Source organism: Dermacentor albipictus, chromosome 4 (genome assembly GCF_038994185.2).
Source record: "Dermacentor albipictus isolate Rhodes 1998 colony chromosome 4, USDA_Dalb.pri_finalv2, whole genome shotgun sequence".
Taxonomy (NCBI): Eukaryota; Metazoa; Arthropoda; class Arachnida; order Ixodida; family Ixodidae; genus Dermacentor; species Dermacentor albipictus.
The window spans coordinates 76,114,077-76,129,966 of NC_091824.1; the positions used below are offsets into that span (position 1 = coordinate 76,114,077).

At 45.3% G+C, this 15,890-nt stretch overlaps 2 protein-coding genes across 2 annotated transcripts in view; one reads left to right on the top strand and one right to left on the bottom strand.

Annotated features, from left to right (window-relative positions):
* Positions 1-1,726: 1,726 nt before the first annotated feature.
* Positions 1,727-15,890, bottom strand: part of LOC135895875 (thiamine pyrophosphokinase 1) — a 31,320-nt gene continuing 17,156 nt past the window's right edge. The window contains exons 6-7 of the mRNA XM_065424083.2: positions 6,702-6,813; positions 1,727-2,066 (exon numbers count right to left, since the gene is read on the bottom strand). Coding sequence (XP_065280155.1) covers positions 1,933-2,066; positions 6,702-6,813 — 246 coding nt within the window. The 3' untranslated portion in view covers positions 1,727-1,932. The remainder of the gene's footprint in view (positions 2,067-6,701; positions 6,814-15,890) is intronic.
* LOC135895874 (uncharacterized) lies at positions 9,756-13,158 on the top strand. The gene is made up of 4 exons (XM_065424081.2): positions 9,756-10,065; positions 10,658-10,804; positions 11,072-11,146; positions 11,411-13,158. Exons 1-4 carry the CDS (start codon positions 9,864-9,866, stop codon positions 12,520-12,522), a joined length of 1,536 nt encoding a protein of 511 aa, XP_065280153.1. The 5' UTR covers positions 9,756-9,863; the 3' UTR covers positions 12,523-13,158.

The following is a 15,890-nucleotide window of genomic DNA, read 5'->3' on the forward strand; positions in this document are numbered from 1 at the left end:
ATCAGACACACTGACAAAGACGCTTGAGAACGAGTTAAGGACCGCGCTAAGAGCGATGGAATGAAGATTGCTAGGCATAACGTTGAGACGGAAAGAATGGTTTGGATCAGAGAGCAAACGCGTATAGACAATATTCTAATTGACATCAAGAGAAAAAAAAATGGAGCTGGGCAGGTCGTGTAATGCGCCGGATAGATAACCGTTGGACCATTAGGGTTACAGAATGGATACCACGAGAAGGGAAACGTAGTTGAGGACAGCAGAAGACTAGGTGGAGTGATGAAATTAGGAAATTTGCGGGCACTAGTTGAAATCGATTGGCGCTAGACGGAGGTAATTGGCGGTTGCAGAGAAAGGCCTTCGTCCTGCAGTGGACATAGAACGGGCTGAGTCTGTTATGATGGTGACTCTGTTAGAATAGCAGAATGGGTGACAAGGAAAAGAAAATGCATTCAGGAGCAGCCTAGGGAAAGGTGGTGTGATGAGGCTAGAAAATTTGTGCAAGCCTGAGAGGAGTCCACTGACATAAAACAAGGGTAGATGGGGATGGTATACTTCTGGTTGTGACTGTGTAATTGGCATAGCAACTTGTGGTGATAAATTTAATGCCTATATGAACATTCGACAATTTTCTAAAGAGGTACTCGAGGAGTTTGTAGTTCCACTCCAAGTTTACCACAATTTACTGCCCATCTGGCTTCTCTACACATTTTCTTCTCCGTGACTTGCAGCCCCATAGCTCTCTTGTGAGATAACAAACTTTGTGTCGTAATAAAAACAAAGCACCTTTTACCACTTTATTCTGTACGTACAGCTTTAACGTGTAACAGAAGTAGCTATCGCTGCACTTTCTGGCAGCCTTTGTTTGAAACAGGTTTTGAAACATGCACCTTTGCAACTGTTTTGTTAGCTACTCCAATTGACTTGCGACTATGGCTAAGCTTTCAAGTTTCTAAACAAAACCACTTGGAAGTGTTCCCGTGATTACTCTCATAACAAGTGACACAACTGAGGATGACGCAAGATTTTCAGGCTTGATTCTTCGAGCTGGTTTGAGTGCTCTTGTTTTTTAAACTGAATTGCAGCACCGCACAGTCTCAAGTCTGCTATGTTGACTTGGTGGCCACATACTTGCCCTAACAGATGCTTTGCATAACAGGCGCAGGAACCCACTCCATCAAGAGGGAATAACATTTAAGTCTTCCTGCAACAGTAGTTAAGAGCTTAAAACAAAGCTTGCTCCATCTGTCCACTATGTCCTGATCCACGCATAATTATAAGACAAAGATACCATAAGCAACACCCACTGCGACAGCACTCATAAACTTGAAAAATAGTTTGCTCCACCATCACCATCATGCAGTTGTCATGCTGTCACGTTGCCATCATCTTTGTTGTCATCAGTGTGTACAGTTCAAAGAGTTCGCACGAGATTGCAGGAGTTTTGTACAAAGTTGGGGGATCTGCAGGTAACTGCTGGCGCACTTGTAAATTAGTTAAGAGCTGCAGGAATCACTGAAGCCAGCTGTTCTCTTGTCATGCACCTGTTTATAAGGCACTGTTTGTACTTGCACAGGTGGCACACAGAATTTACAAAGAAATTCACTTCACCAGCTGAGTGCACCAAGGCATCACTATCTGTAAAAACAGAAAGCTGTTTCTTAAAGAATCCAAACCAATTTGAACATCGCTTTGTGTTATGTTTCATAAGGTGCACCAGAAAAAATGAAAAGCTGTACTATTTTTATTTTGTAACATGGCTATAAACAAAGTTATAAAAAGATGACCTTTGCCAATAACTATCCATACATATAAATTCTTCGCAACACCGGTAGTTTCCTAACAGTTGTATATACAGTTAAAACCTGTTAAAAAAAAATGCCAAAGTGCACAGCTGCTCCAGGAGAATGCAACTGCATGTGACGTGACATATCAGTCTGTGATGCAGCGGCTCTGCAACTCCATAGTCCAGATGAGAGGCCCATTGGTTTCCACAGTCACCACTTCTGACCCATCAAAGGCATTGGATGTGCTGATCAGCTTGCCAAAGCTCATCTCTGAGTGGTCTGTAAAAGAGACAACATCCAACCATAGGCATTTTTCAGACAATGGACAATGCGTGCATGTTTTGCCTGGCTTGATTAGAGGCATCAATACAAAAACTGTATCAATGCTGAACAGCTGGGGGGGGGGGGGAGGGGAGCTGATGGCACAACAGACTGTGCCTGTCTGAATGGCAACAGACTGTACCTAAGATAATCAGATATCGGTGAACATATCAACCTGTGAGGGAAATTGTGGAAGCATATTCATCTCTGCTGACAGAGAATGTCGGCCATCTTTGATTGCGTTGCCTGGAGTTGCTATTCTTGATACTGGTTAACCAGCCCTTTCTCGTTATGCATTTTCATACTACTTTGTGCCACTCTTGATGATAGCACATCTGTTCTACTTCCACATCTTTCTATCCTCTACCGCTTTTCCTGTAACATTCGGAGCCGATGTTGCATTCAACATGAAGTGTCTTGATGTACTGCACTTGTTCACGGATAACTCTGCGTAAATCTAGCTTCCCAACAGGCCTCTCCTGTAAAGAAGCTGCACTCCAAAGACCCACACAGAAGCTACGCACACACTGAGTATCACACTTGTGGCCCCCCAAAACATCAACCATTCTTAACCTCTACTTGTCCATGCTAATTTCATGTGGCCACTGTGGCAAGCTTTCTTCATCTTCTGTGTGCTTTTCCAGGATCCTGTTCTGCGGAGTGCCATGCCAACTTGAACGGTTGGCAAACAAGGTGCCATTCCACTCCAGGCTACTACAGTAATGGAGTAATGGACTTTGTAAATTACACTGCCATATTTCTCTGGTATTACTCAACACAAACTATAGCAATATTACGTAATAAGCCATAGGACTACCTTTTAAATTAAGGAGATCCTTAAATAAATTTTGCAGTAGTCATCTGCTATAAAACAGCGAGAGAGGTCTTTTTTCTTTCTTTCTCCCTCCTCGGCATTTGAGACAAATTTATAAGCTTTGCGTAGATCCTGTTTTATAACCCCTTAATTCAAGCAGCTCAGCTCGTCAATGGCAATAATCCAGTTTTCAAAACAATTTGGACGAAGCACATCCACTTAATTTTTTTTCTACTACATAGACGGCTGCAGTGCCAGCATTTGGAATCCATGGTTATTTCACTCTTTTTTTGTATTACTACATAGATGTCAGAACTTTTTCAGCACCTCGAAGGCTGTGTTGTCTTCGTGTTCTATAACATAAATGGCAGCCATTTTGACAGAGCTGGAGGAGCACATTTATTGCAGTCTTTGTTGTCTACTACATAAAGGCAGCACTTAGTAGGCGCTGAAGACCATGTTTTTGGAACAGAGCGCTTTCTGTGCCTTTTGGCAGATTTGGAATGATGGTGTCTGTACCGTTTGTGGCAATGACAAGTACATATATATGGCATAGTGTAGAGGTAAAATGAGGTTTTCAGGCTTAAAACACGAAGTAAATTGGTTGAAAAAGCCTTAGAAGGGTTTTCGAAGGAGTGAAGTTTGAAAATAGGCCTCATAAGGTCACTTCTGGTGAAAATAATAAAATACTTATCCACTGGTTAAAACAAATGTGAAAAAGCGACAACAGAGCATGCATTATTGGCCAATGGTGCCTGTATGACTACCACGGGATGAGCGACATCACATGGGTGCGTGATCCCATTGGCTTCCCACGCAGATGATGTGGCTTGCACTACACTCAGTCAGTTTTTACAACACATGCTACCAATGCAGTTTTAACACCTTACGCTGTCAAAATACCCATGGAAAAATTAACTGTAATAGGGCACACTTTCCCTATTGGTCCCAATCTACTGGTTCCAATCAGACTACTAACTCATTCTTAAGTCGATACGCAAGCTGGACATCAAAGTGTCTATTTAAAATACTCACTCTTTCTATTCAAACATCAGTGCTACCAGATGACTGGCGCAAGGCTGCTATAACTCCAATACATAAACCGGGCTTGAAATTAGAGTTAAATAACTACCGCCCAGTGTCACTAATGAGCTAATGCTGCAAAATAATGAAACACGTGATATTTAAGGCCATAATAACTTGCCTAGAAACAAACAAACTTCTAGATTAGGCCTGTCAACTATAACCCAATTAGCTGAGTTAACTCGCTACATAGCTAATGTACTTAACAATAATGGCCAATTAAATGCAATGTTTTTAGACTTTTCAAAGGCATTTGATGTAGTCCCGCACCAGGATTTACTCGCAAAACTATTGGCTTTGGGTATTAGTAATAAAATAACATCCTGGGTCAACAGTTTTCTAACCAATCGTAAACGGGGCGTGACAACTGATAATTGTCTTTCACAACCACTTGATGTCTACTCCGGAGTACCTCAAGGATCAGTTCTTGTGCCACTCTCGTTCTTGATGTGTATTAACGACATCCAGTTTTTCGTTAAGAACTCCATTTATATGCGCCTGTTCGCAGACGACTGTGTCGTGTACACAGTCGTACACAACTCGAACAACCAAATAGAATTCAACAATTCACTGCAAACAATTCACTCCCGGTGCAACACTTGGGGCATGAAAGTGAACGCTACAAAAACACATGACTTTTCTTTCACAAATAAGATACTCCTGTTTAACTTTATATATGCGACCAGATAAAATACCTAGATGTTAAACTTGTGTCTAATCTTTGCTGGGAGCCACATATCTTGACCGTGTTTCAAAAAGCCAAAGGAAAACTATCCTTTTTAAATAAGAAACTACGCACTGCACCACCACACCTCAAGCTAAATGCGCACAAAACACTAATATGGCCATGCCTAGAATGTGCTGATATAATCTGCAGTCCTCATCAAAAATACCTTATCAATAAAATAGAATGCATACAAAAATTAGCAGTCAGGTTTGTATATTCAGACTACAAAAGCCAATCAAGTGCCTCGGGTCTGATTGCAAGAGCAAACCTAAAATCCCTCTCGCAGAGAATAATTTCTTGACTAAAATTCATTTATCAATTATACCATGGTCATTTCCACATAACATGTTCTCATTGCCTGCATGATCCTCCTTAATGTTCAACCAGACTAAATCATTCTAAAACAATCCATCTACCCACAAGTCGTGTTAACTTTCGCAAGCGCTCCCTTTTCCCGTCGGCCATTTCTCAGCAGAACAAGTTAACTAATGATATTGTATGTTGCAATAACATCGACTCTTTTATGAACCTAATTTCAGTGAAAACACTTTTCACCGCGAATATTTTTTTTACTATGTAGTTACATTTCTGCACCACACCTGCACGAGCCGTCAAGGGCCTGCAGTATATTCAAATAATTTTAAAAAAAAAACGCTTTGAAGATGGGCCGTAGAAAAACATTTTCACTACTCTTACACTCTTGCCTTGATTCTTGTATGGTTAGTAAAGACTATATAAAAATCATGAGACAAACTGAACTTTTTGCAGCAATGATGGACTTTCGGCTGAAAATAATTCAAGCATGCAATCTAGCTGCTTTTTGCTGTGAGAGTTGGAGGTAGGCGCCCTACATGCAGCCTCCACGTCATGGCTTTGCAGTGCTGTTCTGAATTAGCGCTCCAAAGAAAACAACGACCAGCATGCATTGTTTAATTGAACAGGCATGTGCAAGGGGTAACAATGCACTTGGAAAACAGAATTGTAGAAAACAGATTTTGTACTTGCTGATGCTCTGTTTCTGCTTGAAATTTGCAGCAAGCGCTCATTTTGTGGTTTGAATCGTCCAATAAACAGCCCTCTTACTTGTCTGGTTTTTCAAGAAAAAAAACTGCAAACTTTCCTTTGTTTGCACCTCTCGGATGAACCCCTAAATGATCGATAGAAATCAATCTTTAGAAGACCATGCTTTGCCCTAATGCAGATGCCAAAAGTTACATAGTCGCCATCTTGTGAACATCACTCAGCACAAAGAGTACAGACAAAGGCAAATTTGGAAATTTTTTTCTGATGCACCAGGCAAGTAATAGTGCTAAATGTTAAAGTGAATGATCTGGACCATAAAATGCAATCTTGCTACAAAACTTGAGCATGAAAGATCATTTTCCTATGATATATATCTCTGTATAAGCACTGCGCCTTGGGCTCCAGAGGCTGTCGTCACTGTCATTAGAGGCCACGACAAGATGCCAATGGAAACGAGCGTGCTGCAACAAATCGTTTGTTGCAAAAGCTGGTGGAATACACTCAGCCAGACCTACGCTAAGTAGGCACTCGCATCACAGGAAGGCCGAGTGTTTAGCAGACTGCGTTTTTGATTGCTCGCTTTTGCAGATGTAACCTTCAGTGGTCACTGATTGGCTGACTGACAAGTACCACCACTGAATGATAAACTTGCAACTGCACATCTGTGCCATTGCCCACCAAAATGCCCACTCAGAATGGCAAAACTGCTCAAAAGAGGGTGTTGATGGGAAGTGCTGTTCATGTAATTTTAGGGAAAAAAAATGCTACTGCAGCAATGAGAATACTCCCTCAAGGTTTTGCCCAATCTGCATGTTCAGGTTTTGAAACATCAAGCTTAGGCAGATAGAAATTGGCATGACAGAAGAGTTCTGCACCAAATGTGAAGATTTCGGCGCTTCACAGGACAGTAAAACTTAAGCACACTGGAGGATCAAGTAGAACCTACCTAGGTTCCATTTGAGCCCAGTGGTGGTGACACTGGTGCAAGGAGCTCCTAGCGGAATCAGACCACACCATGATCCAGTCAGGTGTGGTGGTGTGAGGATGCGATGCTGGCCCTGCATATCAATGAATTCATCACGGTGATTAAATACGCATCATAAGTGGCACACCATACATTCTGCTATGCATTTAAAGCACATCGGCACAACTGCATGAAGTTTGCCTGAATGGTCACAGCCAAGTCACACCACATCATTCATTATTGCTCCTTGCACGACAAGCTGCCCATTATTGCCACTTCCGTGGGACTATCTAACACCAAAATATTTTAACTCCTCCGTATACGTCTGCATTTGCTTGACAGAAGTCTAAGGTGTTCCCGATTCTATTTGCGATTACCTTAGTAAATAGTTTGTAGGCAACTGACAGTAAGCTGATCGGTCTATAATTTTTCAAGTCTTTGGCGTCCCCATTCTTATTGATTAGGAATATGTTAGCGTTCTTCCAAGATTCTGGTACGCTCGAGGTCATGAGGCATTGCATATACAGGGTGGCCAGTTTCTCTAGAACAATCTGCCCACCATCCTTCAACAAATCTGCTGTTACCTGATCCTCCCCAGATGCCTTCCCCCTTTGCATATCTCCCAAGGCTTTCTTTACTTCTTCCGGCGTTACTTGCGGGATTTGAAATTGCTCTAGACTATTCTTTCTCACATTATCGTCGTGGGTGCTGCTTGTACTGTATAAATATCTATAGAACTCCTCAGCCACTTGAACTATCTCATCCATATTAGTAATGATATTTCCGGCTTTGTCTCTTAACGCATACATCTGATTCTTGCCAATTCCTAGTTTCTTCTTCACTGCCTTTAGGCATCCTCCGTTCCTGAGAGCATGTTCAATTCTATCCATATTATACTTCCTTATGTCAGCTGTCTTACGCTCGTTGATTAACTTCGAAAGTTCTGCCAGTTCTATTCTAGCTGTAGGGTTAGTGGCTTTCATACATTGGCGTTTCTTGATCAGATCTTTCGTCTCCTGCGATAGTTTACTGGTATCCTGCCTAACGTAGTTACCACCGACTTCCATTGCACACTCCTTAATGATGCCCACAAGAGTGTCATTCATTGCTTCAACACTAACGTCCTCTTCCTGAGTTAAGGCAGAATACCTGTTCTGTAGCTTGATCTGGAATTCCTCTATTTTCCCTCTTACCGCTAACTCATTGATCGGCTTCTTACGTACCAGTTTCTCCCATTCCCTCCTCAGGTCTAGGCTAACTCAAGTTCTTACCATCCTATGGTCACTGCAGCGCACCTTGCCGAGCACATCTACAGCTTGTATGGTGCCAGGGTTAGCATAGAGTATAAAGTCTATTTCATTTCAGGTCTCGCCATTCGGGCTCCTCCGCGTCCACTTTCGGCTAGCCCGCCTGCGGAAAAAGGTTTTCATTACCCGCATATTATTCTGTTCTGCAAACTCTACTAATAACTCTCCCCTGCTATTCCTAGCGCCTATGCCATACTCCCACACTGACTTGTCTCCAGCGAGCACGTCCACAATACTGGGTTACTATAGCCATGGATGGCAGTATAAACACTGTTAGTGGCATCTTGTAACACCCTGTCCGACCACAACCTGTTAGACATGCTTATGTGGTAGGTGGGTGTTCTCCTAAAAGAATATTGACACAAAGATGTGGGGCTCTCGCACCGCAGAACGGTGCGCGCAAAGGGCGTAAGCTGCACGCTCTTCTTCTGGCCTGCCATTAAAGAGAAACGTCTCTTTTGTAACACTCCGTCTCCAACCTACGTAACATTTTTTCTGGTGGAGGTGCTGGGTACATGCTACCACTCCCAGATCGAACACCGTCTACAAGCCCAGTACGAAGTCCGGTCGCGCTGACTCCTGTGCACGTACGAACAAGCCGCCGACTTCAAGGACTGCCACCTGAGCACGAGCCGCTACCCAACCAAGTCAGAAGAATGAATACGTCGGTTCCATCATCTTCCTCGACCGTGTTGACCGAGCTTGTCCTCTACCAGCCGCGAATCCCCACGTCCTTCCACGGGGACACCTTCGAGGATGTAGAGGACTGGCTTGATCACTTTGAGCGTGTCGCAGTATACAACGGCTGGACTCCAGAGTGCAAGCTACGCAACGCCTACTTTGCCCTCGAGGACTATACGCGGACATGGTTCGAGAACCGTGAGGCGGCCCTATCGACATGGGACGAATTCCGACGGCAGCTAATCGGCACATACGCCAGCCTCGATCGCAAGGAGCGAATTGAATCTACTATTCAGTCGAGAGTACAGCGGCCGAACGAAAGCGTCGCAATGTTTGTTGAAGATATGTGCCGACTTTTCCGACGCGCAGATCCCTCCATGCTGGAAGAAAAAAAGCTCAGGAACTTGATGCAGGTGTCAAGCAAGAGTTATTCGGTGGCCTAATACGCAATCCACCAAAGACCGTTGCAGAGTTTCTTGCAGAAGCCATATCTATGGAAAAGGCACTGCAGCAGCGAACACGGCAGTACAACTGCGACGTGTCAACCCTATCGCATGACCCTCTCGCTATGCCCTTGAACAATACCGACACCTTGCGGAAGCCCCACATCATTGTGCCAATTGTGTCTGACCCCGGTTCGCTCCGTCGTCGTCCTCGTGCTGAAGTTGTTCATGTAGTGCGCATGAAACCATACTATGCGCGTACGTGAACGCCGACATGCACCTGAGGCGCTCCACTTATGTCGCTGAAAGAACTTTGTGACGCGACTGAGACGGTCGCTTTTCGCATGGGGGCAATTGACACAAAGATGTGGGGGCTCCCGCACCGCAGAACGGCGCGCGCAAAGGTCGGCGCCATGAAAGACGAAGTGCGTAAGCTGCACGCTCTTCTTCTGGCCCGCCATTAAAGAGCAACAGCTCTTTTGTAACACTCCGTCTCCAACCTATGTTACAATATTTTTTAAATGTTGCATGCCAACAATCCGCCTTTTGCGACGCCGAACTGCGCATGCGCAGTGCCCTAGCGGCTGAGGAGCGAAGCGATTTGGCAGGCGCTAGAGCAGACGGCGGACGGCCGGGGCATTCTCAGCTGCGCTATTCTCGCTGCCGCGCGCACGGCAGGCCTTCCTAACATATTGACATCGAAATTTGGCGCGATGCCAATGTCGTGTGTCGCGTACGGCTGCAGTTCACGTGACAGTCCCAGCAGGACAGTGCGGTTTTTCCGATTTCCGTCGGTAAAACGAGATCGACAGCGCCGTGAAGCCTGGATTAGGGCTGTGAAGCGGCAATATGCGCAAGGGCGTCCATGGCAGCCGTCAGCAGCATCTCGACTCTGCGGGAAGCACTTTGTGACAGGTATGCATCCACATACGTAGTTCTCTGTTTTTGTCGTTACTGACTCATACGAATAATCTCGAGAAAGACGCAAATGTGTTTGAGCTAGCGAAACAAATGATCTCTTGCTCGCGCGAGCCGGCCGAGTGAAACGCGGTGCTTTATTTTTTTTAATTCTTTTTTGTCGTCATCTCTGTGCGGCCGCCGCGTTGTGCTTTACTTTGTTTTTTTTTTGCTGTCACCTCTGTGCGGCCGCCGCTAGAACGCAGTCTTCAGCAACTTTACACCGTGCACACTTTTACTACTTCATAAGCGTTCAGCGAGTGCTCGTGATGTCGGCGTAGTTATCCGTTGGAGCCAAGCGCGCCTGCACTGCCGGGCAGATTTGGAAACGGCGTGCACTGTTTAAGTAGCTGATGGTGCTAGTTAGCAATCGCTGCTATTTGTCATTTCATCATTCTTGTCGACACCGAGTATAGTAATATTTCTTGAAGAAAGCTTATGTTCGTTTAGCGAATAGCGATGTAGTACGGTTTGTACTATGGCTCATTTTCCCGTGCTGCGCTTTCTGGAGTCGAGTGGCGCGTCTTATTGTGTAACGGACACATTCCAGGGGCACCTTCACTGTCACCCAGACATCCGGACTTCATACCAACGCTGTTCGTGTATACAGACCAGTTCAGAAAGAAGGACGCGGTCGACCGCCATGTTCGTACCGCGGCGCGTTCCAAGAGGAAAACAGGCGCTCCACCAACAGCAGGTATCACCGGTTCTGGGCATACTGGCCATTTTCTGGCATTTTTGTAGGTGTACATATACTTTATGTGGGTAAAACACGTATGCAAACTGACATTCTGTTGGCCTCCCCATTACCTGTGTATGTACGCCAAGCACTATGGCACACTATAAAGGAATATATGCAGTAGTGAAACGTGATATTTGCCCTAAGAACTACACTTCATGCCCTATCCGAGTCATGCGTTTTTGTGTGTACTCATACTATTTTATTACTCACTTTACGTCACAGGTACAGAGGTTTCAGGTCAAGGAGGAACTTGTAAAGGTCACAGTGATGGGGAACCAGACACGTCCTGTGTTCAGGGTGAGCAGTGGCTTTTGAACTAATGGCAAGCACACTGTCACATTATGCAGCTGGAAATGTTTTCTGAGGCTCACCTTATGTTGCTCATTGCGAGTCTTGCACGTTTGCGACATATGAATTATCCATAATTTGCTTTCAGGTGACCAGGTCATTAGAGTAGTGCACTCCGCACAAAGTGCGAATGCTCAGAGTAAATGTCAGTGTTCAATGAATTGTGTCTAAAGCAATAGCGTCACTTTATTGCATTTGTTGATGCAAATGCAGGTGCAGACTCTTCATTCGACGAGGAAGGAGCACCTGATGCACTCTTGCTGCTTGCAACATCCCCAATGCTCACTGAGCCACAGGAGGTCCTAGGGCCAATGCCCTTAAGCAGAGAGGAGAACACTGACCACCTATTAACTGAAAATGTGGCATTACAACGGAAAGTCAGGGACCTAGAACTGCAATGCAGAAAGCTAAAACGCTGCACGTTTTCTGTGGATACTATTCACAAATCGTCTTTTAAGTTTTATACAGGACTGCAAAGTAAGGAACAGTTTGAAGCACTCTTTAAGCACATTGAAAAAAATGCAGAACGCATGGTTTATTGGGATGGAGGAAAAACACAAGCAAAGGAAAGACAGCTCTCCAAGCGCGAAGAACTTTTCATGGTGCTGTATAGGCTCAGGACTGGTGTTTGTGCCAAGGAAGTGGCTCGAATCTTTGGAATTTCTCAGTCATGCCTTAGTCGCATCTTTTGTACATGGGTAATTTTTCTTGATAAAGAGCTCTCAGCATTGACAAGGTTTCCCACATTAGCAGAGATCAAAAGGCACATGCCAATGGCATTCAGTGACTTCTCAAACACTAGAGTCATCCTTGATTGCACAGAGGTGAGAATCCAAAGACCTTCAAAACTACAGGCACAGAGGCATACTTTCTCCTCGTACAAGCATTATAACACGTTCAAAGCACTTGTTGGGGTAACACCAGATGGCTACGTTTCATTTGTGCCAGATTTGTGGGGTGGGCATGTTAGTGATAGCGAAGTTGTCGAAAAATCGGGCCTACTGGGTTTATTAGATGCGGGGGACGGTGTGATGGTCGACAAAGGCTTTAGGTTGGAGGGCGTTTTTCCACCATCTATTCAAATCCACATGCCACCATTTAAAATGGGGAACCAATTGTCAGCTAGTGACGTGATTGCCACCCGAAAAATAGCTGGCGCTAGGATCCATGTTGAGCGAGTCATAAGACGTATCAAAGAATTTCATTTTTTAGACAAACCACTGCCAATCAACATGCTCGACATTATTGACAGCATTTTTAGGACTTGCGCCTTTTTGTGCAATTTTCTACAGCCAATCATTTCAATCAATAATGAGAACAAGTAGCCAGCTCGCACATCTCTACTTCAAATGAGCCTCCTTTACCATGCTTATGACCAGAAGAGACCAGACTGCGTAACAACAGTGTACTCTCATACTATATCACGTGTAATTACGACGACGCTGTCTACTGTGCTACCTTCTGAGGAAATTTGTATTTTCCATCCCTGAATAAATGATACTGCTTTTTCAGTTATCTTCCATGTACACTGCACATTTATTTTGTTATGTCTATAGACGTAACGGCTATAGTAATCACCAATGCTACACAATTTGCTTAGGCCATGCTATTTCTTTTCATTTTGCCATAGAAAACAAAATACTTCGAAACAGTTCAGCCGAGCTACGAGCCGAGTTTGAAGCTTTTAAGCGCACGGCAAACAACAGCACATCACAGCAACCCATACAAATTGCGGACCACACTTCCAAATCACCACCACAAACATCACACAAATTGCGGACCACACTTCCAAATCACCACCATAAACATCACTGCAACAAAGTACCGCCTCCAGCACTCATTCGTTAACGCTGCAACAGTTAGCACAAAACATGCAACTAATGTTCGCAGAGCTACACAAACTCAAACGAATGGTAGAAGATGTGCAAACAAAAGCCGCAGCCGTCCCCCCGAAAGAGGGTCAGTCAAAGTCCGGGAGCTCCTACCAGGACTCCAAAAGCTATAGAGCACACTGATAGCGACAGTAATATCCATGGATAATATGGCAAGCAACACAAAGAGCGGACACATTGAAATCTGGCAATGGAATTGCTGCACGCTACGCACTAAATTGGCTAATTTCACGCACTACATAGAATCGGCGCCAATCCCTCCCGACGTTATCTGTATTCAGGAAATAGGGAAACAAAATCAAAAACTCAAAGGCTACGAGCTTTATGCTCACCCTGACTACCCTCAAGTAGCCACCTTTGCCAAGAAGGATGTCGCGACTAGCGTAAATTATTTTTTCCGGGAACCTATTCAGCACCAGATAATCACGATTTGGCCGCAGAAAAGGGGCAAACCTAAAACAATTATTGTCAGCGTTTATAGTTCTCCCAGAGAACAACAGGCGGATTTTGGAAACGTGGTGGCCACCGCGGTGCGACTCGCTCAAGGTAGGGACAAATTAATATTGTTAGGCGACTTTAACGCGCTACGGACTTTTTCAGCTAACTCAACCGGATCTCCCAACGCGAATCGGGAACAGCGTGTCCCAGGACACTTCCCCCGACCTCACGTTCACCAACAACGAAAGTGAGACGCGATGGACGAACCTAGGTGAAAACCTAGGAAGTGATCACTATGTCTTAAGCATATCGGTTAATGCAGCCAGGATTCGAAGAGCTATTGGCAAGGCAAGGCTATTTGACTGGACCAAATTTCGTGAAAAACAGAAAACAATCGGCAGCATAACAGACGTAGGAGAATGGGCCGAGCAGATCCGAGTTATTCACTCTAGGGTCACCAAAACAATTGAAACGACAACGGAGGCTCCAGCCGTGGATCATCACCTGTTGCATCTCTGGGAAGCCCGGAGAGGCCTCACAAAAAGGTGGAAAAGGCAGAAGCTTAATCGTAAACTCAGGATACGGATAGCTCAGCTAGCGCAGGAAGCTAACGAATACGCACAAAAGCTAAGCGACAGCAATTGGTGTCAGTTCAGCGACTCGCTTCGGGGCACGTTGACTACAAAGAAAACATGGCGCATTCTTCGAAGTATGATTGACCCGGGAGGAACAAAAACAGTCGCGAATCGCACACTTAAGCTGCTTGAAAACGAGTTTGAAGGTCGGGAAGCTGACATCATAGACAAAATTAAAGAGATATACGTAGGTACTGTACCGACCGGGCAATCCACCAAACCCGTTTACGAAGGTCAGGACCAACCGGAACTGGACGCCCCCGTAACCTTTGAAGGTTTACGCAGCGGCACACTCCTTCAAGAAAAACACAACCCCAGGGGTAGATCAGGTCACGAACGCAATGATTCGCAATCTAAGTGATGACACGCTAAAGAGCTTGACCAAATTCTTTAACGACACGGTCTGGACAGAGGACGGCGTCCTTCCAAAAGAATGGAAGGAAGCAAAAATTATTCTTATTCCAAAACCAGGTAAGCCTCGTAACATCAACAACCTTCGACCCATCTCCCTAACGTCGTGCGCGGGGAAACTCTTTGAAAAGGTTGTGCAGATCCGGCTCTCGAACCACATAGAGCTAAACAACATGTTCCCCTCCAACATGTTCGGTTTCCGAGCCCACGTGTCAGCACAGGACATTTTTCTACTACTAAAGCACGAGGTCCTGCACCCCAACAGAGGGTCGGAAGATAAATTTGTACTGGCATTGGACATCAAAAAGGCCTTCGACAGCATCTCCCACCACGCTATTCGCGGTGAACTGTGGATCGCGAATTTATAACTACGTGCGCTCGTTCCTCAGCCACCGCACGGCCACAATCGGATTAGGCTCCACGAGGTCCGACACCTTCAACTGTCCCGACAGAGGTCCCCCCAGGGAGCTATACTCTCTCCACTGCTATTCAATGTAGGGATGAGAAAGCTAGCCCTGGAGCTAGATAAGCACCCGAATCTCGGTTGTGCGATATATGCCGATGATATCACGTTCTGGGCTCACCAGGGGTCCTACGGGGACAAGCAAGAAACCCTTCAAAAGGCCATAGACGCAGTCGTGGAATACGCGAGGGCGGCGGACATGGCATGCGCACCCGAAAAATCGGAATTCATTCGGGTGCGTGCGAAGTACGCAAGAAAGAAGGACTGGGTGCCGCTCACTTTGACTCTCGACGGGGTGCCTATTCGTGAAGTGGAGACACTCAGAATATTGGGGATATGGATACAGCAGAATGCTGGAACATCTCACACCCTACAAAAACTAAAGGCGGTCACAGGAAACGTGGCCAGAATGATAAGGAGAGTGGCAAGAAGCAGAGACGGCCTAACTAAGGGAGAGACCATCAGCCTGGTTCACGCATTCGTAATTAGCCGACTCACATACGCCCTTCCGTATCAGGCCATTGTTTTGTCCCACCTCCTTGACAATGACTTCATTCTCTTTGTGGTGTACATATTGTTACGTAGGAAGACACCGACGAAAAGCTATTTACAAGTATATTTACAAGGCAATACGCCGCAGTTGACCAAGAGGCAACAGCCCGCGCTAGCTTCCAATCGTCGTCTTCGTCTTCTTCCTGCGCGGCTCTTCGTCAGTGGGAATACTACCCCGTAGCATTACCCCCGGCGGCAAAAGCGCCGTCCCGGAGCGACTAAAGGCTGGACTCGGAAGCAGTGTAGTAGCTCTTGAGCCTACTGACGTGCACGACATCACTGGACGCCAGAGTAGATCACGA

Bases quoted from the DNA above. Each gene is read 5' to 3' on its own strand.
- LOC135895874 (XM_065424081.2), top strand. From the start codon at position 9,864: ATGCCAATGTCGTGTGTCGCGTACGGCTGCAGTTCACGTGACAGTCCC. The intron at 10,805-11,071 runs GTATCACCGGTT...TTTACGTCACAG, and splicing joins AGGCGCTCCACCAACAGCAG to GTACAGAGGTTTCAGGTCAA. The intron at 11,147-11,410 runs GTGAGCAGTGGC...ATGCAAATGCAG, and splicing joins AGACACGTCCTGTGTTCAGG to GTGCAGACTCTTCATTCGAC.